Genomic DNA, 19,249 nt, shown 5'->3' with positions numbered 1-19,249 from the left:
GTTCAAAGGTGAGGTCTCTTGTTTCTATGCAAACCGAACGAGCGTTGAAATCTTAATATCGTTCCGCATAAATCCTACTCTAAAACAGTTTTAGATAATTATTCAATATAGTTGTTACATATTTTCCAAATTTGGGTATCAAATGTATATATAACGTAAAAATTAAAGATTTTGTGGTTTTTAATTGACAAAAAAACTGAATTAAATGGAGAACTACTTTTAATATGTTGCTAGGACGGGCAGGGATTTTAAAAGAGTTTCAGTGTGTTGTTCGGCACCATCGTTTTCAAGTTGACACTGCACAACTCTATGCACATTTGCAACAAGAGAAATCGTTGTTTTTGGTGAATTCAGAATACATTTCCTACTTCTTATAGAAAAGATTTGTTTATACGATGGAGGATATTGACGAAGGACCGTCGATTGTGGTGGAGTCAGGTTCTGAGGATCAAAATAATGAAGGGGGCGTCGAGGATGACAGGCAGTCGGCCGTCCCGAGCGAAGCCCTGGCGGCGGTCGAGGAGATGATGGAAGAGATGGACCAAATCACGGTGGAACCTCCAAAGATTGATTTGTAAGAAAAACATTCGTTCGTGTATCCTTTTTACTATTTGTATTAGTTTTAACATTGTTAAGAGCCTGGTAGAATGCTTCATGAACACACACTATTTATTTACAATTGTTTATTATTAATATTAATAATAACAATTGTAATTTTGTATAGGAATAGGATCATGTATGTATTCCACTTCCAAGTTTGTTTTTGGTGAAATTTGCAATAGTGTTATTATTATTTAACAATTTGAAATAATCACAACTTTTTTGAAAATTTGATTTAAAATTAAATGTAGTTTTTCGTGTGGGTAGTTTGTTAAAAATAATAATAATAGTAATAATTGTGGCTTCTTATAAAGCGCACATGTCTGCACCCAGTGATGCTCCTGGCGCTGTAACACTAACATACAGTATTTCCTGCCAGATGTGGGCCTACGTTTGAATTATGTGACATAATTCTGATAGCGCCATGTAATGCTTTTCAAGGTGCTGTAGCGCAATTTGCTGCCGATCGGACCAGGAACACCAGGGCAAACCCCTTCTCTTTTCGATAAGTGCACTGGGTTCTTTGACATGCGTTACACAACACATGGGACCAACGGCTTATGGTCCCATCTGAAGGACAAAGCAATGGTTAAGTGTCTTGCTTAAGGACACAAGTGTCATGGCTGGGGATTCGAACCCACACTCTGCTGATCAGAAAAACCAGAGTTTGAATTCGGTGCCCTTAACCGCTTGGCCACGACACTTATTAAGATGCATTTTATTTTTAGTGTTTGAAAAGATAAACAATTGTGCTTGGTTGAGCTCAGTTAATCACACAGGGCCTTGTAATTGTTTATGTTTTATGTGTAAATTTAAAATTGTCATCACAAAACAAAAGTAAATTGTGAAAATCAAAATTATTCTATCCAGAGCTTCCCTCTCTGAAATAAATCTTATGGCAAGAACCCCAATCAGACTTTTACATTTTGATAAATAAATTAAATTATATCATTAATAGCCTACATATTATATGACATTGATTTTTTTATTCTGTGTTTTTAAACTTAATTCAGCATACCCACTGTTGCTCCCATTGATGAGAACCAACCATTCACGTACAAAGAAAACAGCATCAAAGAGAAACTTGTTCTACAGTTTGCCGAAAACTTCCGCCGTCAATACGTTCACCTGTACAGAGACAGAAAGCCGCTTCTACTCAATCCTCTTAACGAATGCGGAGTCGAGAAGTTTGTCTGCACCACCATTCGGCCAACCCAGTTGCCGTATAATGAATTATATGACTACGACGGATGCGCTGAATTCGTGTCTGATTATATCACCTTTGATCCGCTTGTGCCTCCAATAGAGCTGGTTAGTAGCTGTTTAAATTTGGCGGAATCCTTTTTGTAAATTGACCCAATGAGATATATTGCTAGGTGGCAGCAGACGTAACAGTTAAATTTCCAGTGTTTACATAGTTGTTAGCCTGTGCACATTGCCGAAGATGAATTTAAGTTGTAAGTCCGCTGCTACCTGGCGTTCCAAAAGTCGTTAGGTCATCACCCAAGATAAATCTTTGTTGTGTTTTTTGGGAGTTGGAATCTCTGTGTGTTACTGTGCAGTGTGAAACACTGTATCTTTACACATGCATTTTGACTCACAATATGACAGAACATTGGCAGATAGCAGTAGCTTGTGACATCAAAATCCTGTAACTTATAAATAAAAGCAGTCTCAAAGGTTGAATTGAGTTTTCAGAGTGATTACTAAGTTTTTGGCCGTGACATGAATCCCTACTCACTGTGAATGAAGATGTATGTGATATAGTTTTGATACAATTTTGCAACATAAAGTTTCAGCTTCATTAGTTGTCAAGTTTTTGAGAAAAAAACAGTAAAAAATCTCAAAGCAATACATTTTCAGGAGAGTCGCGTAAATCTGTGGACAGTTGTGTTTTATGTCGTATAAAAAGGTACCCAAACTCCTGTGGCATTTTAATTTGTCTTATCCCTTTTTTCTGTTCAGCCCAAAGCAATGATTTCACCAACCAGAGTTCTAAAGACGCAGAGAGGCAACTGCTTCGAGATCAGTACATTATTGTGTTCGCTCTTACTGGGCTCTGGATACGACGCATACGTTGTGTGCGGCTATGCTACCAGAGAGACCACACTCTGTGATGAAGTCAGAGAGATATGCCCTCTGCTCAAGACCAAAAATGAGGTATGTGTTGAATGGGGACTTTTTAAAATTCTGTAGCATGTACTTTCTGAACCTTAGCTTACTGAAGCAAAACTCCAAACTGGACTTGAACGTCGTTTTTGAGGTGGCACAGCAATTTTTCTCTGGTAAGGGGCACTGCTATGAGAAAAATTTTGGTATTGGAACCTTGAAAAGGGTACCATAGCAAAAGCACAGGCACAGGGCATCACGGCAAACGTTGTGGTTGCCATGGGTTATTTTGAGGCCTGCCAACAATGTTTAATCAACCAACTTTATTGACGTCCTCACACGGACAACATCAAAACTGCAACAGTACATGTAAAACATCACTAGAAAAGTGGGCGCCAAAATTAGACACATCCTGCCAGCGCACCTGGATAATCTCCTATCCAGTTATCAGCCAGTGTGAGCGGTAATTTTGTCAGATCAATGTCGCACAAAGTTCACCCCAGGTGCTGTAGGAGCAATGCCCTTTCATGATCCTGACCTAATTTCTGTGCTTACAGTTCCCTGTAAAACTCACAGTTCCCTGTAAAACTCACATCCCCGGTAAGCAGTGCCATAAAGTTGGGCCCCTGAGGCAGGATACTCGAGCACACCCAGTTGGGCTTTCCTATTTATTTACACAGCATAAGGTTTGTGTTCAATACATCACCATAATTTATTCTAGCAACAGGATGTGGCGCATCACTTCGCCCGCAAATTCGCAATAATTTGTTCAAATTTGTGGAAGTTTTTCACTGCATCAATAAAATTGTTGACACTTATGGGAATCTTGAACATCCATTTCACCTTTAGGTCAAGAAGACAGAACAGAAAAAAGAGGCCAAGAAGTACACAGTAAAACCTCCCAAGGACCTACGCAGTAAGTTTATCTTAAAGCAGGAAGCGAGAGAGGTTGAGGCTCAGCAGAAGGAAGAGGAGAAAAGACGCAAGGAGGAGGAGATCAAACAAGAGGTTGGTGAATCAAATTCTAAGACAATTCAAACAAAAGGCATGATTCACAGTTTGCCTGACAACCAGGGATAAATAATTTGGTAGCGTCTTGTGCAGCTTGTAATAGATACATGTGGTTTACAAGACTTTAAGAAGAATATCATAAGGGCTCCTAATCTAGAGGCACAGGGGCTTAAGGCTTCTGCTGTCTTCCATTCAGGACTTCAATGTCTTCAAGAATAGTATTGTCTTAGGTCTTAAATCTCATGGAGGCAATTGCCTCCGTTACCCCATGTCATGGCCTTGGTGTCCCATGAAATTTTCCAATAGAAATTAAAATTTTTCTCTTATAGGTCACTTTTCTATCCATGGAGAAAAGGCCTTGGTGCTCTTATCGGTTCAAAACCAAGGCATCAGTCCAGGGTCAGATTTGGTAAAGTCTGTAAGCACAAAAACTTGCTTAGCACAAAAAAAACTTGCTAAGCACAGAAAAATCTTGCTTTGCAGAAATTGGTTATCAGCCAACATTCCTTGAAGTTTATACTCCACTCTGTTTTTGCTTGGCAAAGAAACTTGCTAAGCAGCATTTTCTGCTAAACAGCATTATGAAATTGGGCCATGTTATTCTAGGATTATTAAACACCTGAATCTGTTTACCCAAAGGAACTTGAGAAGCCACCTGTAGATGAACTGTTCGGCCTTCGTGTGCACTGCTGGGTCTTGGTCTTAGCCGGTAAGCGTGAGGTCCCAGAGAACTTCTTCATGGAACCTCTAACCGGGAACTCTTTTCCCACCAGTGATGAATCCTTCCTTGGGATCGAGTCATTGTGGAATAATAACAACTACTGGGTCAACATGCAGGATTGCTCCAATGGCTGCAGGGTAAGATTGACAGACATAATTTACAAGGATTTAAAAAGCTTGTCGCACAAATTGTTAGCGCTGTTCAAAGGCCTTTTCCCGTGGGACAATTTTAATTGGCAACGTGAAGGCAACCAAATGTAAAACATGCAAAAGGAATTCTTTGGTGTCAATGTTTACTGTTTGTGGCCTGAGGTGGCCGACCAATCAAGTTCACCAGACCCCAGGTCTGGCAGCAGAGTGTGGGTTCGAATCCCAGTCATGACACTTGTGTTCTTGAGGAAGGCACTGACTGAACCATAATTGTTTCGTAAAAAGTTAGGAAGGTAATGCATTCTGCTCTACAAGCCAGGCTCCTAGTGGATGACACCCATAGAGTTATTATAAGAACTAGAGTGCGCACTGGCCTATATACGTGCTCCGGTATGTGCGCAGGCGGCCATTTTCTAAGTTGACAAAACTGGCGTCCCACAGCATGTGTTTGTGCGGCCATTTTGTAAGTTGAACAAAACAGCATCGCATAGTGTTCAATAAACACCAACTCCAATGTGTGTTTCATATTCAACGCGCGTACATAATGCGTGCCCGTGTCTCCTTGCGGTCCCATCTTGGGCAAGAAGCATCACCCATGCACCCTCTAGTTCTTATATATAACTCTATGATGATACCCATGCCTACATCCTTGCCAACCAACCCTGAAGGGCGTAGCCCTGTTTCAGCCCTAGTAGGTGGCAGTGTGCCCCTTTTAACAGTTAATTTAGCCGACAGCCCAAACCAATTAGTCCTTCTCCGAAGTGGCCGTCCAGCCTTGTGTTATTAGGAAATCTCATACACCAAGACTTGCACAGTTAATCCCCATGAAAATATATACGACTATAGTAACAATGGACCCTTCCCATGAAATATGCTAATTACATTCACGCATGCAAACGGACACTATTGGTTGGCAAACGCCATAGAATTGTGCACTAAGCAGGCGCACAATCGTGTCTGCATCACGCAGCCATTGGCCGTGTACAAAACAGCGGGATGTTCCCTCACTTTGCCAAAACAAAATGTTAGTGCACACGCGCTATGTCCAATTTACAGATTTCATAGGAAGGGTCTATTGATGGATGAATTACCTCAGCCTAATGTAATTATCCTGACATGTCTAATCTCTCATTACGATGTTCTTTTCATCTTTAGGATCTGATCTTTGACCTTGGGGATTGTGCTCGATGGGAATTCATGCTGCCAACTAATGAGAAGCCAGTCTTGGAGATCCCAGAACTTGAAATGGACGGCTTGGATCTGGAAGACGATGAGGTACAGTTGACTATCCCTTATTTGGCAGAAAGTTCCCTTAAAGGAACACGTTGCCTTGGATCGGACGAGTTGGTCCATGAAAAGCGTTTATAACCGTTTGTTATGAAATGCATGTGGTTAGAAAGATGATTTAAAAGTAGAATATAATGATCCACACAAGTATCACTCAAAATTGCACGGTTTTCATTTTACGTCGCGAACTAACACGGTTGGCCATTTATGGGAGTCATTTTTTTTCACTCCCATAAATGGCCGACCGTGTTTGTCAACGAGGTAAAACGAAAACCACGCAATTTCGAGATACTTTTACAACATCTTTCTTATCATATCGATTTTATAACAAACGGTTAAAAAACGCTTTTCAAAGACCAACTCGACCGATCCAAGGCAACGTGTTCCTCTAAAATACTTTTATCTTTCCATGTTCTGAAGAACAAATTTGACAATCTCCCTGGTTATGGAAACTGAGTCTCTACTATTTTGAATGTTAAATAGCTCCTTGATATGTGTACAAAATCTCCCAAGATCCGAACGTTGCCGCTTTCTCTGGGATGGATTAGAAATGTGTGTGAATTATCAATTTGAACCCTTCTTCAATGAGTACAGAGCAACTTAACTGCATTGGATAGATTTAAATGAATTAAATTGTCTTAACGATCAAGGTACTATTCTTTTATTAAAGAAATTGTTTGTTAACCAAGAAAAATTGATTGTAGTATGGAAGGAAGCATGCACCAGGCAAGGAGTTCCAAAGAAATGTGAGCTGTTGGAATGGCACTTTTTTTCTACATCTTGGCAAACCAAGAGTGTATGGGTGAGAATAAGGAACAGTATTTGATAAGATGTTACCTCCTCCTCAGGATGACGATAAAGAAGAAGAGAAGAGCCTGGACATGCCCCCGTCCTGGGTGAGTGCCCTGGAGCTATCCCTCAATGACTTCCAGTCCAGATGCCCCCAGGGCAAGAAGACGCTGATGTACAAGAGAGCCAAACTAGAGAAGTTTGCTCACTACCTCCTCAGGGATGGAATGGTCACCAGGCTATCCATCTTTCAGGATAGAGAATGTGAGTCTCACTTTAAAGCCAGTGGACACTATTGGTAAATGTCAAAGACAAGTCTTCTCACTTGGTGTACCTCAACATATGCACAAAATAACAAACCTGTGAAAATTTGAGCTCGATTGGTCATCGGAGTTGCGAGATAACTATGAAAGAAAAAAACGCCCTTGTCACACGAAGTTGTGTGCATTAAGATGGTTGATTTCGAGACCTCAAATTCTAAACTTGAGGTCTCAAAATCAAATTCGTGGTAAATTACTTCTTTCTCTGAAACTACTCCACTTCAGAGGGAGCCGTTTCTCACAATGATTTATACTACCAACCTCTCCCCATTACTCGCTACCAAGTAAGGTTTTATGCTAATAATTATTTTGAGTAATTACCAATAGTGTCCACTGCCTTTAATATCATTGGTCGAAACTTATAAAAGAGATCGTGCAAGTATCATTGATTATTGAACATTTTATGACACTTTGGTTCCATATACATTGCTTTCCCGCATGAAGGAAACAAACATATGAACTTCAACGAGTCCCAATTCTCGAATATGCCAAGACTTTTAAAGTCTGTTGGGCATGGTTTACAATGACTAAAGCTATTTAACAATTAAATGACAGAAGTTTTAAAAAAAATAGGGGAAGAAAATCATGAAGAAAACTAAATTAAAAATTAGAATTAATCTTCATCGTTAGTCCCATGTGTTGTGTAACGCATGTAAAAGAACCCAGTGCACTTTTCAAAAGCGAAGGGGTTCGCCCCAGTGCTCCTGGCTATGGCTGCTGTATGCGCCGTAGCACCTTGTAAACCCTTATAAGGTGCTAAATAATTGGGTCTCAAAATTCATCACTGCAATAACCTATCTTTCTGAAAATTTGTATAATACTCAGCGCCTTGAGTACCTTGTTTGGTAGATACGTGCGCTATATAAGACTTCGATATTATTATTGTGTTATTAAGTGTTATTATTATTATTATTATTATTATTATTATTATTTATTCGGCCAGTGTCAAAAACAAATACATACAAGTAAAACAAGGGATAATAAGACTTCAAAAAAGGTAACTTAAATACAGGGTAACTAGAGGAGCGGGATTAGACAAAAGGGTACAGGACAGGTACGGGATGTGGAGGAAGGAAGAGGAAGGGACAACAATCCATTCTAAGACGGCCAGGATAAACAAATAGCACTCTTTTTCATTCAAGTTATTCTAAAATACAGTTCTTCTTAAAATTCTATTCTGAGTTATCTTAGAACTAGACTGTAAACTGAGAAGTGAAATTTAGTGAGTCTTTATACAAAGCAGATGCACAGACCTTCCCCTCCTCTCTGACCTGAAGTCTGAATGTCTTTTTGTTGTACAGTGAAGGATCTGATTCAAGTGAAGGAATGGTTCTCTCATCGGAAAGACATGTTGGACCTCAGGGTTCATAATCACCGTACAGGAGTCAATACTGAGTACTACAAGCAGGGCAGACAGAGGCACCTTAAAGGTACACACACAAAAATGTACCGTAATTTTCGGATTATAAACCGCGGTTTATATGTTGATTTTGATATTTTTTTTTAACTCCTGCGGTTTATTCTCCGGGCGGCTTGTAAGCCGACGTATAAATATTTAAGAGAAAAAACGGCATTTTTAAAAAGAAAGATCGTTTGTAAAAAATTCTAAATAATGTTTTCTTTTTCTTAAACGAGAACAAAAACCTGCCTGTGTGATGACAAAAACCTGTTGAAAATCCCACCACACCACAATTGTATTCCATGTTTCCTTTGTAAAACGTTTATCAACCGCCCTCAGCTAGCTAGCTCCCCCTCTCAGCGCAACTCGGGTTAGACTAGACTGGTGCCCGTCTATTTATCCGAGCGATCTCTACATGCTGACGTCAGACATTCAAGCTATACTCGTGTCTCAGCGAAATAGACTCGTCCCCTGTCTATTTTTCCCACGATCTTTATATACTGACGTCAGACATCCAGGCTACACTCGTGTCAGCCAGCGGTTTCTTCAGCTCAACCACGCACACCGCAACAGCAGAATGGTGAATGGACGTACGCAAAGAACTATGCCGCTCCGGGGGGATCAAACAAAACGTTTTCAACCTGCCCTGATTGTTGAGTCCAGTAACATTGGGAATTTTATTTCCAGGCGGCGCAAATGCGAGGGCGTAGCGCAACCCGTCGGCGAACATCGCTCAATACGGTGCCACCAACATCGGTTGTGCAATCTCGAGATTGAGCAGCGCAATTAACAGATTGCTAGCTTTACGAACTCGCATGTGTGTACATGTGCTTAATGTGCACGCTGCATGATACATTACTACATACACACACGCTACGTCCGTCCGCCCGTCCGTCGTTGCAATAATCTGTTGTGTGGATCCTCGTTGTGGGACTACAATAAAAGGGAGGGAGAAACACCGGCCAACCACCCTACTTTAATTCCCTTATTGAAAGACCCATTTCAACCTTATTTCCTGTCTACTCCGATGTTTAATAAAAGTGAATCCCCTGTCCTTGTGATTACGCAAAGAATAAGGTAGCGCATTTTTTTTCATTACTACCGCTATACAATAAAAGTGAGGGAAAAACTTTAGCCGTCCCCATTGTTATTTCTTTTATATTTTATAAAGGAATTTTGCATGTTTAAAAAATGTTCCTATATACATTGTAAACAGAAACAACAGTCATATACAATACTCTCGTTTTTGTTGTGGTAGCCCTGAAAAGGACCGTTTGGTTTTGGTTTTGTCTTTTTTCTATTTAAACAAAACGGAAGGCAAAGGATTCCTTGGATATAAGTCTTCGCACTGTTTCTTTATCACGCACTGCTTCTGCAGACGAATCCTATGTTAAAACGATGGTACGGCCACGCACTGTCTGAAGTTAATTTTTATTGCAAGCAACACGAACTCACTTACCTACAAATAAAATAGGATTAAACTTTGTAAATTTTTAAAATTGTTATTGGATTTTTTCAGTATCACAATAATAAACGTATTTTCAGTTGTAACTTTCATCAATAATTATCCAACACAAACAATTATGTGGTCCCGCAAAGGGGGTGCTGCCAGCTTACAAAAAGAATGCTATCCTATAATAGATCATTTAATTACGATCAATAGTGTAAACTTCAATACATTTCCACTTTAATTACGACGCAACTCCCACATTGCGGCAACTATACAAGACTGACTGATGTGCCGCCCGCCTGTCACTGCACATCGCCAATGAGGACCGCAAACAAGCATGGCCCCCAAGTGTTCACGCATGCCGTTTGATGATTGGCCGTTGTTGATTGGCCGGTGATAGTTCCATTCATAAAATCTTGGCTAGACTTCGGACGGATCGAGTAGAGCGGCTGCCCATTGTACAACGGGGAGCTTGAACGTCTGACCCACGCTTTGAGGCTCGGGGCCCAGTCTAATCAAACGTGAACAACTTTTGTCAACAGAGGGCGATGCGATGCAGGGCAAAGTTCAACTATTTCTCGGCGCGGTGTGCGTTGTCGACCGATCTTTGATTCACGGAGTTTGTTGCCAAAGAAGTTCACAAAACATGGCCAACACAACCGATCATCAAATCTCAAATTCTTGAAAAGGGTTGTTGATGGAAAAAAAATATAACTCAGGACTGATAGTGTGAGATAAAAAATCACCCGTAACGCGGCAGGTTTGCGTACTTCACTTCCGTGTTTTGAGGTTAGTTTTTTCATGTTTTTTTTTTTATTTTGATCGCGGTTTATACGCCGCGCGGCATATACGCCGACATCTAAATATTTTTTTGTATATTTTGAGGAAGTGCGGTTTATACGCCGCGCGGTTTATAATCCGAAAATTACGGTAATAACTCTCCTACTATATGGAAAGGTTTGAGGTAACACCATGTAATGACTATCTCTAATGAGTTGGGGTGGTTCTGAAAAGAACTGTTGGTTTCAACTCAACGTCTCGCTCAGTAAGCTCTGATCGTCTTCTGGAGAAGAGCTTTTCTCCAGAAGACGATCAGAGCATACTGATCGAAACGTCGAGTTGAAACCAACGGTTGATTCCAGAACCACCCCAACTCATTAGAGATAGTCATTACATGGTGTTACCGCAAACCTTTCCATATCGTATTTCCACCATGCAAAGTTTCAAATCAAGCTCTCCTACTGTTTGACTCTTCAAGATCATCCAAAGTGGGTTTTCAATCGTAGATGCACCACGTAGTCTACAAACGACATCATGTTTGCACTACGCAGCATGCATTATGATATCACTTGATAGTTCTCTGAATAGTTATTACACGTACACCATATAGAAAATTATCTCACTTTAGACTTGTTAAATTTCTATGTACTGTTTAATTCTCACAATTGTTTTTGTTTTGTCAACAAGAGTATGGAATAAACGTATTATTGAATTGAATTGAATTGAATTGAATTGAATTGAATTGAATTGAATTGAATTGAATTGAATTGAATTGAATTGAATTGAATTGAATTGAATTGAATTGAATTGAATTGAATTCTAGGCATTTGAATGAGATCAATTTTGAATGTCTGGTTAACTGGTAAAGGTTACGAATAATTGAGGGTTTATAATAAGCAAAACTTTTTTAAAGCAATCTCCTGGAACGAAGTTGTTTCTGGCCTTAGAAGTTTGGAAATTATTTCTCAATTTAAATCTCGTCTCCGTGACCATTATCTCACTAGTGGCCTGTAATTTGGGGTAGGGTCTTTTTCACTTCTACCGTCATGCTTGTGCAATACATAGATTGTATTTTAAACCTTCTATAAAATTTACTTTGCATATTTAGTAAAGTTATTTTTGTCATCTTTTTACTATAGACATAATTCCTTGTTTTCTAAAGTTGTTTTTGCAATGTTGCTGTTGTCTCTGGTAAAACAACTGGACAGTCATTCAGGGCTGTATGCTTCGTTTTTGAAAGGGCAAGGGCACCAAGGCATTTTTTTCTTGGTAAAGGGCACCCTATGCTGAAATTGCAAATTTGTACTGGAGTATTTCAAGGGCACCAAGGCAATGACCAGGGGACACGGAGGCAATCGCCTTCGTTGCCTCCGTGAAGCATCAGGCCTGGTCATTTAGTTTAAATACGTTGTTGTAATTCTTCAGGTGTGTCATTGTCTTGTCTTCTTTAATCTCCTGTTTATTTTTTGTTATATATCTCTAACCTTATGTTTTGTATGTAAATTTTTTGTAGTTCAAATGTATTTACCTGTGAATCTAGTAAAATATTTAAACGAAAGGAAACATTTTCAAATCAAGTATTATTAACTTCCAGAGCATACCTACAAAGCTGGCAATCCAGGTGCTGAGACTGACCGCACCATGATATTCCACCATCATGCTCGAGTGGACGGCTTGGTGAAGCGCGGAGAGACTCCGTTGGAAATGACCGAACACTTCTTAGAACGAGACGACTTCCAATATTACAGACACGTCCAGTATGGGAAGAGACAGCGAAAGTTGGAGCCCGCAAGTACCCTGCCCAGCTCAAACCCAAGACCAATTCTGGTAGGCTGAAATAGTATTTAAGAAACTTTAATTTAAGATTGGTTTGAAATCATCCTGTTCAAAATAACATAAACGTCAAGTTAAAAAAATACATTTTAAGAACCTTGATTCAATTCAGCATGCTTCAACCAAAGTTGTAAAATGTTGCTGTAGAATGCCCTACAAGGTTGAATGATCTTGACAAGAACCCTGCATGGGACTAACAATTTTAAATATATTTGAGTTGAACAATGAAAAAATTGATTAGAGTTGGACTTAAACCTGCAACCTCCAGATTAACCTGCCGGCCCACTACCAACTGAGGCTGTATAACTCAAATGTTGGCAGTTTATATTACTTATTCTAGTGGTTGTGAAATCAGCATCTAGCTTGGTAGGATTCAAACCTACAGTGTTTGCAAGTCTTACAGTCTTATCACTGGCTCACAGTGGTCACGATTCCCCTGTAATTGGTTGTTTATGTCTCCACTGTTCGACCTAATAACTTGAGTGTAATTTTATACACAGAAAATTGTTGATCGTTTCCACCGGAACACAGCCAAGTCCGCCTCGGAGGATGTCGCTGAGCTTGTCTTTCTGATTGCAGAGGATCGAATCCAGTTAACATTCCACCATCAAGATGATAAGATCACCGCCTCCACAAGAGACTTCATCAAACCACCCAACGCTAGTGACAAGGGAACTATATTGCAATTCTCTCCAGATATAACCTCCACTTTCCAGGTATGTGTATTTTTTTTAATAACATGGTATTTAAAGCGCATCAAAATTTGCAGCTAGATTTCATTTCGTTTATTCTGCTGTGAAGCAAGGAATCTTAGAAAAGCAAACTTAATCACTGTACTAGCAACAAAAGAACCCAATGGAGAGAACACAAGTTTCAGTTTTAGATGTGGAAGGAAAACCCAAGAGAATTATTCCAGGAAAAACCCATCTAGTCGGGTAGGGACTGAAAGCTAAATTAATGTAGTGCCCCCTTCTATGGACCCTGGTTCGAATCCCTGGCAGAGTCTTGCATGTAGATTGGGGTTATAGTCCCTATCTGATTGCTAGGGTATTTCCTATTTGGGTTTTTTCTCCCACATCGAAAACTGGGAATTCTTTCATCATCTTCCCTACACGGGTATCTCCAGGAATACAGGTTACAGTGTTAGTAACTTTTGAGGTTCCCTTGTGTTCATTTCCCCGAAAGCTACAATAATAATAATTTCTCAATGTTTCATGTCTCTGAGTTCTCTCTTGAGTCACATTTCTTCATCTCTTCTGGCCTATAGGTTTAAGTGCAAGGCACTAATGAGGTTCCATTGGTTCCATTTTTCAGAAAGACATAAAAGCAATAGCAATAAAACTAATACAAATTTTCCATGATAGAGCTGTTATCTAGTATTTGAGGCGATGACTAGAGCAAGAGCAAGCTAGAGACCAATTCAAGAACTGACTCCGCAGTAGTACAGTAAATTACGATCCTATAAGCTAAAGTAGTAGTCCCAGCCAACTTTCTATACCTTCCGCCCGGGTAGTAGTTAAAAAGCAGGACAGTTCTTTTCAGAACTGAGAAGTCTCCCAAACCCCCACATCTACTCCGCGGTGTTCTCTAAGAACAAACTCTACCTGGCAAGTAGATACACATGGTGTTACCGCAAACCATATATATAAAGTTGTTATCCTTGTCTCTTAGTTCTCTCTTGATTCACATTGATACATACCAACTATTCTTGGACTTTGTAGGTTGATCCTCATCAGAAGACGGCCAAGGACCTCTACGTCTACAATCTGCTGGTGTCACTCGTTGATCAGGAAGATAAGACAATCGCAAGTGTGCGAGAGTCGGAAGAAGAGGTTGGTTAACTTCTGTTGGGAACACTTGTGTTGTTTGACTTTAACCGTGTGTATATGTATAACTTGGAAATGGTGAAGTTGAGAGTTGTCTCTCCACATTACAGTGACCCTTATTTCCCTTGGCAAGAGTTTCAGGAACATGTTCAGGCACCTAACTTAACCACAATGGCTTCTTCAAAAGTTGGGAAAGTAGTGCATTCTGCTCTACCAGCCAGGCTCCTAGTGGATGATACCCATGCCTACATCCTCACAACAGTGAAGGGGATAACACAGTTTCAGCCCCAGCAGTAAGTGGCAAGGTGCCTCTGGTGGCAGTTGATCTGGGTTGATAGCCCAAATCAGTTAAGTGTAGCCCTCACGTCAAAGTGGTCGTCCGGGCTTGTGAGTCGGGCAATATCTCATTTCAAAAATTAAAATAAATTTTATGTTGTCAGGTCCCCACTGCGTGTGTAGCATTAATAAATAGCGTAACGGTAGAAAAGAATACAAACTGATATTCCTGATCTCGACGCATTTATTTACATCTATTATAAAATATAAAAGTTGCCATCTTTTCTCCTAAATGTGAACTGGTGTTTTTAAAACTCACTATAGTATTGGTAATTTTTTACATATTTGCATCTTCCATTCTTATGAATTCAGGTCAGGGAAATTTTGAATGACAGAATAAGTGAAGAAACACGGTCAGAACTAGACATCTCTGTTTACGACACAGAACGCAATGAGAAAGCTAAACAGCACAGAGTGGAAAGAGTAAGTTTGACCATTAGTTCCCTTTTTAGCCATAAATGCATTCAATTTCGTTTTGAGGCACACACGATTTCGTTTTTCTCATTCAGATTCGTTTCAGTCATTCTATTTCATGTTATGGGCATTCAAGACTACTTTGACCATTCTAAAATTGAGTTTTTACCTCCTATTACACTTAAAGAAATTGAATGGTTGACCAGCTCTTGTTGGGTTTTACAAAATTGAATGAGTCTTGCGGCCTAGTGAAATTAAATGATCTTATTTGACCAGTGAATGCTTAACCGGTGACATTTAATTTGTTGACTCCTTTGGACTGTTGAATGCTGATTTAACGGAACACTCACTTTCAAATGAAATTGATGAGCCATGTGTAAAAATAAATATATTTTTATTAAAATTCAATTAAATTTTCAATCAAATTTTTGGTTTATTTTAAACAATACATCACCAAATAAAAAGTCAAAGACTAAAGAAACTTGGTTTACAATTTATTTATAAATTAGCTGTGAAAATCTTTAAATACAAGTACTATTATTGTTATCAATGCAAAACCTACATCTAAGAAATAACTTTGTGATGCTAACTATTTTCCTCTTGCCATCAGGAACGTCTTCAGATGGAAGAGAAGAAACGTCGGGAGGAGATGGAGCTGGACTACCTGGCGCCATTCTTAGCCCAGATTGGGGATCCAGAGAAACTAATGAGACAGCAAGCGTTGAAGCTGAAAGAAGACTGTTTAGCTGATCTCAAACAGAGACTTATTGATAAGGCTAACCTCATCCAGGCACGCTTTGAAAAGGTTTGTGCTGATAATGTCTCAGGGCCCGATTTCAGTAGGTTGTGGCACTGTCCAAAATTCTTTACGGTAATTCCTTTGTCCTTCGGAAGGGACTTTAAAGTCTCCTGGAAGTGGTATTTTTCCAAAATAAAGCTTTTGTCACTAATACATGTGTTTTGATGAGTGGAATGTGAATAAACAATTAACTAAGGTTTTAAAAAATTAGTTATTATGTTATTTGCAAATTTAAGAGTAAGCCCCGACCCGAGAGGGCGCTGTTCGTGACGTCAATCGAGGCAGACTTTGCCTGTAATGCGTAGAGTAAACACACTTGCAAAGTACATGTACGGTCCAAGTCTTGAGTTTGTACGATTCAAAAAAAGAGTTTTTTGCATTTTTTTCTGGCAATGCCGACCAGGTGTAATGCTGCTGAATGCAGAAAACACTTTTTTGAAACGTACAAACTCACGACCTAGACCGTACATGTACTTTGCACGTGTATTTACTCTACGCAACCAGGCAAAGTCTGCCTCGATTGACGTCACAAAAGGGGTAGGCGGAGTCAGCCCCCAAAACAACTATATGTATTTTTTAAACATATAAACCATGACAAACAATTACTAAAAAAATTGTTTTATTGTTCATAAACATATACTCTTATGTTTGAAAGAAAAAAAATTATATTTCCAGGTGACTTTAAGCTGTAGGTCTTGTGTAGTAGGATTAGGAGTGCACGTTAAAGAACCCAAGAAAATTATTTGGAAGAGTAAAGGTTGACCCCTGTGTTTCTGGTTCACATAGCAAGCACCCTTTTTAACAGGTTTTCTCAGGCTTGCAAGCTACAGTGATTACACACTTATGAGGCATCTTTGGTCTCATTACCAGAACATATTAACAATCTTACCAGCAGTTGGACCCACTTTGTAAGACTGATCTCACGGTTCACATACTGCTGCTCGCGTCATTACTGTGCCCCAAAAATTGTCCCTTATTTCGACTATTTTAAAAGAGTTTCACTGGTTACCAGTATGCAGTTTGATTAAGTAACCATCACATTATTCAGCTTCGTGCTGCCAGTTGGTTTTTTAATAAAAATGAATGAATGAATGAATGAATCTGCTTATTTAACCCAATTAAAAATAAAGTTAAAGACTCATCTTTTCAATCAAGTATTTGAGTAATTGCTTGTTTTTACGTGTGTTTGTGTATTATTTTAATTTGTATTTCTTTACTATCTGTATTGTATACTGGATTTCTATAAGCTTTGGTCTAAGTTTCTATTATAATTATTCTACATGTACAACGCGATATTTTTGTTATTTTAGTGGATTTGTGTGCTTTATAAGTTTTGACTATTATTTCATCTCCCAATCTATTAATCGTCTGTGTTTTAGGAGACCGCCGAGCTGCAGAAGAAGCAGAACTGGTACCAGCAGAACCAGGTGAACATGCACAAGGATGATGAGGAAGAGTACCTAGCCTTCTGTAGTGAAGCAATGTTTAGAATTCACATCCTGGAGCTCAGACTAAACAGGTCAGTGCCTGCAGAAAAAAAGGGCGACACCCACCAGGGGCCTTTCTCAAACCATGGCTTGGGCTCCGGCTCAGGCTTAGGCTCTGCACGCTGTGTACGCAGTTCGGCCTTAACCTGCATTTTCGGCGTGAAAAAGCCGAGAAAAGTTGAGAAAAGCCCCATGGGTCTTTTCCAAGCCTAGGCTCGTGCTCTTGCTTGGGTTTTACTATTAACTTTTAGAGAAGTGTACATTTTTGATAGTTTTTCTAACATCAAACAGAGTCTGAAACAGTGGGAGGGAGCTTTGACGAGTTCCCTTATTGAAAAGGTTACTAAAAGGGTTTTGGTTTCTTTGTTGATCAAGTTTTTAGCCAAGACGATGAATCCCTACTCACTGTGCAATCTGTTGTACATGCTCAAATAATTGTTGTCTCACTGAGACGAAAACAATTTTTGTGAAACTGTTTTACGCATTTCTCAAAAGCTACACCCACCACCTCATGCTTTCTATCATCACTATCTTCAAGCTGTAGTTTAATGTTGATCTGTGGACTTTTGTGTTTTGTGTCGTACAAGAAGTACCCAAACCATTTAAACAAACAAGCGAACATAATTTGAATCTATTGACGGTTTTGATAACTTCATGTTAATATTTTGTTTCTTCTTCTTCCTAATACAGGCACAAGGAGAATGCTCCTCACAAATACATGGCTTTAGAACAAAGACTAAGGACAGACACCAGACTATCAGATCACTTCTAAGCATCAAGGGATTCCAAAACTGTAAGATCATTACAATGATGCATCAATCATCCTCAAGATATTGCCTGTGTGTAATAATGTCAATATAAGTGTCATATAGACTGTTCCCATTTGACATAAAAAAGTGCAAAGTCGGCCATTTTAACGGGTAATGATAATCGTTTTATGAATTATTGCTGTCCTCTGATAACAACCATTCACGTTCCTGTTGTATAAAGTTAATTTGGCCAGACCCAGCTCTTGATATAACGAGAGTCGACTGTATACAACTGATCAGATGATTAACTATGTACAGTGTGAAAATCTTCCAGTTCCTTAAAGGCCGGTGTATAGTCGGTCGCGCGATGGTCGCGTGATGGAAATCTTGCGCGCAATCCTAAGATTGAGGCCTAAAAACCGTGTCTTTTTATGATCGCGCGTCAAGATTTCCAGTGCCCGACCATCGCGCGACCGACTATAACTCAGCCTTAATGTTCCTTATTGAATCCGTCCATGGGATATTTCTGTATTATATTTTTGTAATAATTGTAAAAACAAAGTTGAGATCATTCAACTCTGAATTTTACAGAATGTGTATATATTTTTGGTGAAATGCAAAAGAAAAGTTACTTGAGGAGAAAGCAGTGTAATTCTTTGGATTAATCCACTTTTACAACTTGTAAATGTAAATATTAAACGTATTAATTACTTCCGTCCATTGATTAAAATAAGTAGTTTCTCTATTGCACAAAAACCCTTCTACAAAATCCCACCCCTTTTTTGAAAACTTGTGTTTTCAATGAAGAAAGCACTTCAAAAGAATAATATATAACATGTTCATATAAGTGTGAAGTAAATACAAAAATACTTTCAAAACTATCAGCCTCTCCTGTGTCTACAAAACATATTCAATCCAATGTACAATGCAGAAAAACGCCACTTGTATGTATCACATTGAACTCAAAATTTCCTTTAAAAACACCGTGATACTTTCTTATTTGTCCAAGTGCTTGTTTGAAGAGAAAATTAGGAGTTTTGAGGAAATGGAACCAAAGTTTGATATTAATTTTGGTTTTACCCTTACACCAATATGTGTTAGCGCTATGTACTCGGTTCTTTCAAGAGTTTGGTAAAAAACATCACAATTGCACATTACTTGGGTGATATGCCTGTAAACATCTTTCATCA

At 39.2% G+C, this 19,249-nt stretch overlaps 1 protein-coding gene across 1 annotated transcript; it reads left to right on the top strand.

Moving 5' to 3' along the window:
- Positions 1-298: 298 nt before the first annotated feature.
- On the top strand, positions 299-18,473 carry LOC117288664 (dynein regulatory complex subunit 7-like). The gene is made up of 15 exons (XM_033769558.1): positions 299-574; positions 1,614-1,911; positions 2,566-2,760; positions 3,559-3,717; positions 4,360-4,578; positions 5,746-5,865; positions 6,726-6,930; positions 8,288-8,416; positions 12,210-12,442; positions 12,949-13,164; positions 14,170-14,280; positions 14,923-15,033; positions 15,635-15,829; positions 17,203-17,342; positions 18,001-18,473. Exons 1-15 carry the CDS (start codon positions 396-398, stop codon positions 18,080-18,082), a joined length of 2,592 nt encoding a protein of 863 aa, XP_033625449.1. The 5' UTR covers positions 299-395; the 3' UTR covers positions 18,083-18,473.
- The last annotated feature ends 776 nt before the right edge of the window (positions 18,474-19,249 follow it).

The sequence above is a fragment of the Asterias rubens genome, chromosome 1 (assembly GCF_902459465.1).
Source record: "Asterias rubens chromosome 1, eAstRub1.3, whole genome shotgun sequence".
NCBI classification, from domain to species: Eukaryota; Metazoa; Echinodermata; class Asteroidea; order Forcipulatida; family Asteriidae; genus Asterias; species Asterias rubens.
Note: the sequence above shows the minus strand (reverse complement) of the source record. Positions and strands in the feature narration are given on the sequence as shown.

Excerpts from the sequence above, each read along its gene's own strand:
- LOC117288664 (XM_033769558.1), top strand. The coding sequence starts at position 396 with ATGGAGGATATTGACGAAGGACCGTCGATTGTGGTGGAGTCAGGTTCT. Across the intron at positions 2,761-3,558 it reads TGCTCAAGACCAAAAATGAG|GTCAAGAAGACAGAACAGAA; the intron begins GTATGTGTTGAA and ends TTTCACCTTTAG. Across the intron at positions 6,931-8,287 it reads CATCTTTCAGGATAGAGAAT|TGAAGGATCTGATTCAAGTG; the intron begins GTGAGTCTCACT and ends TTTGTTGTACAG.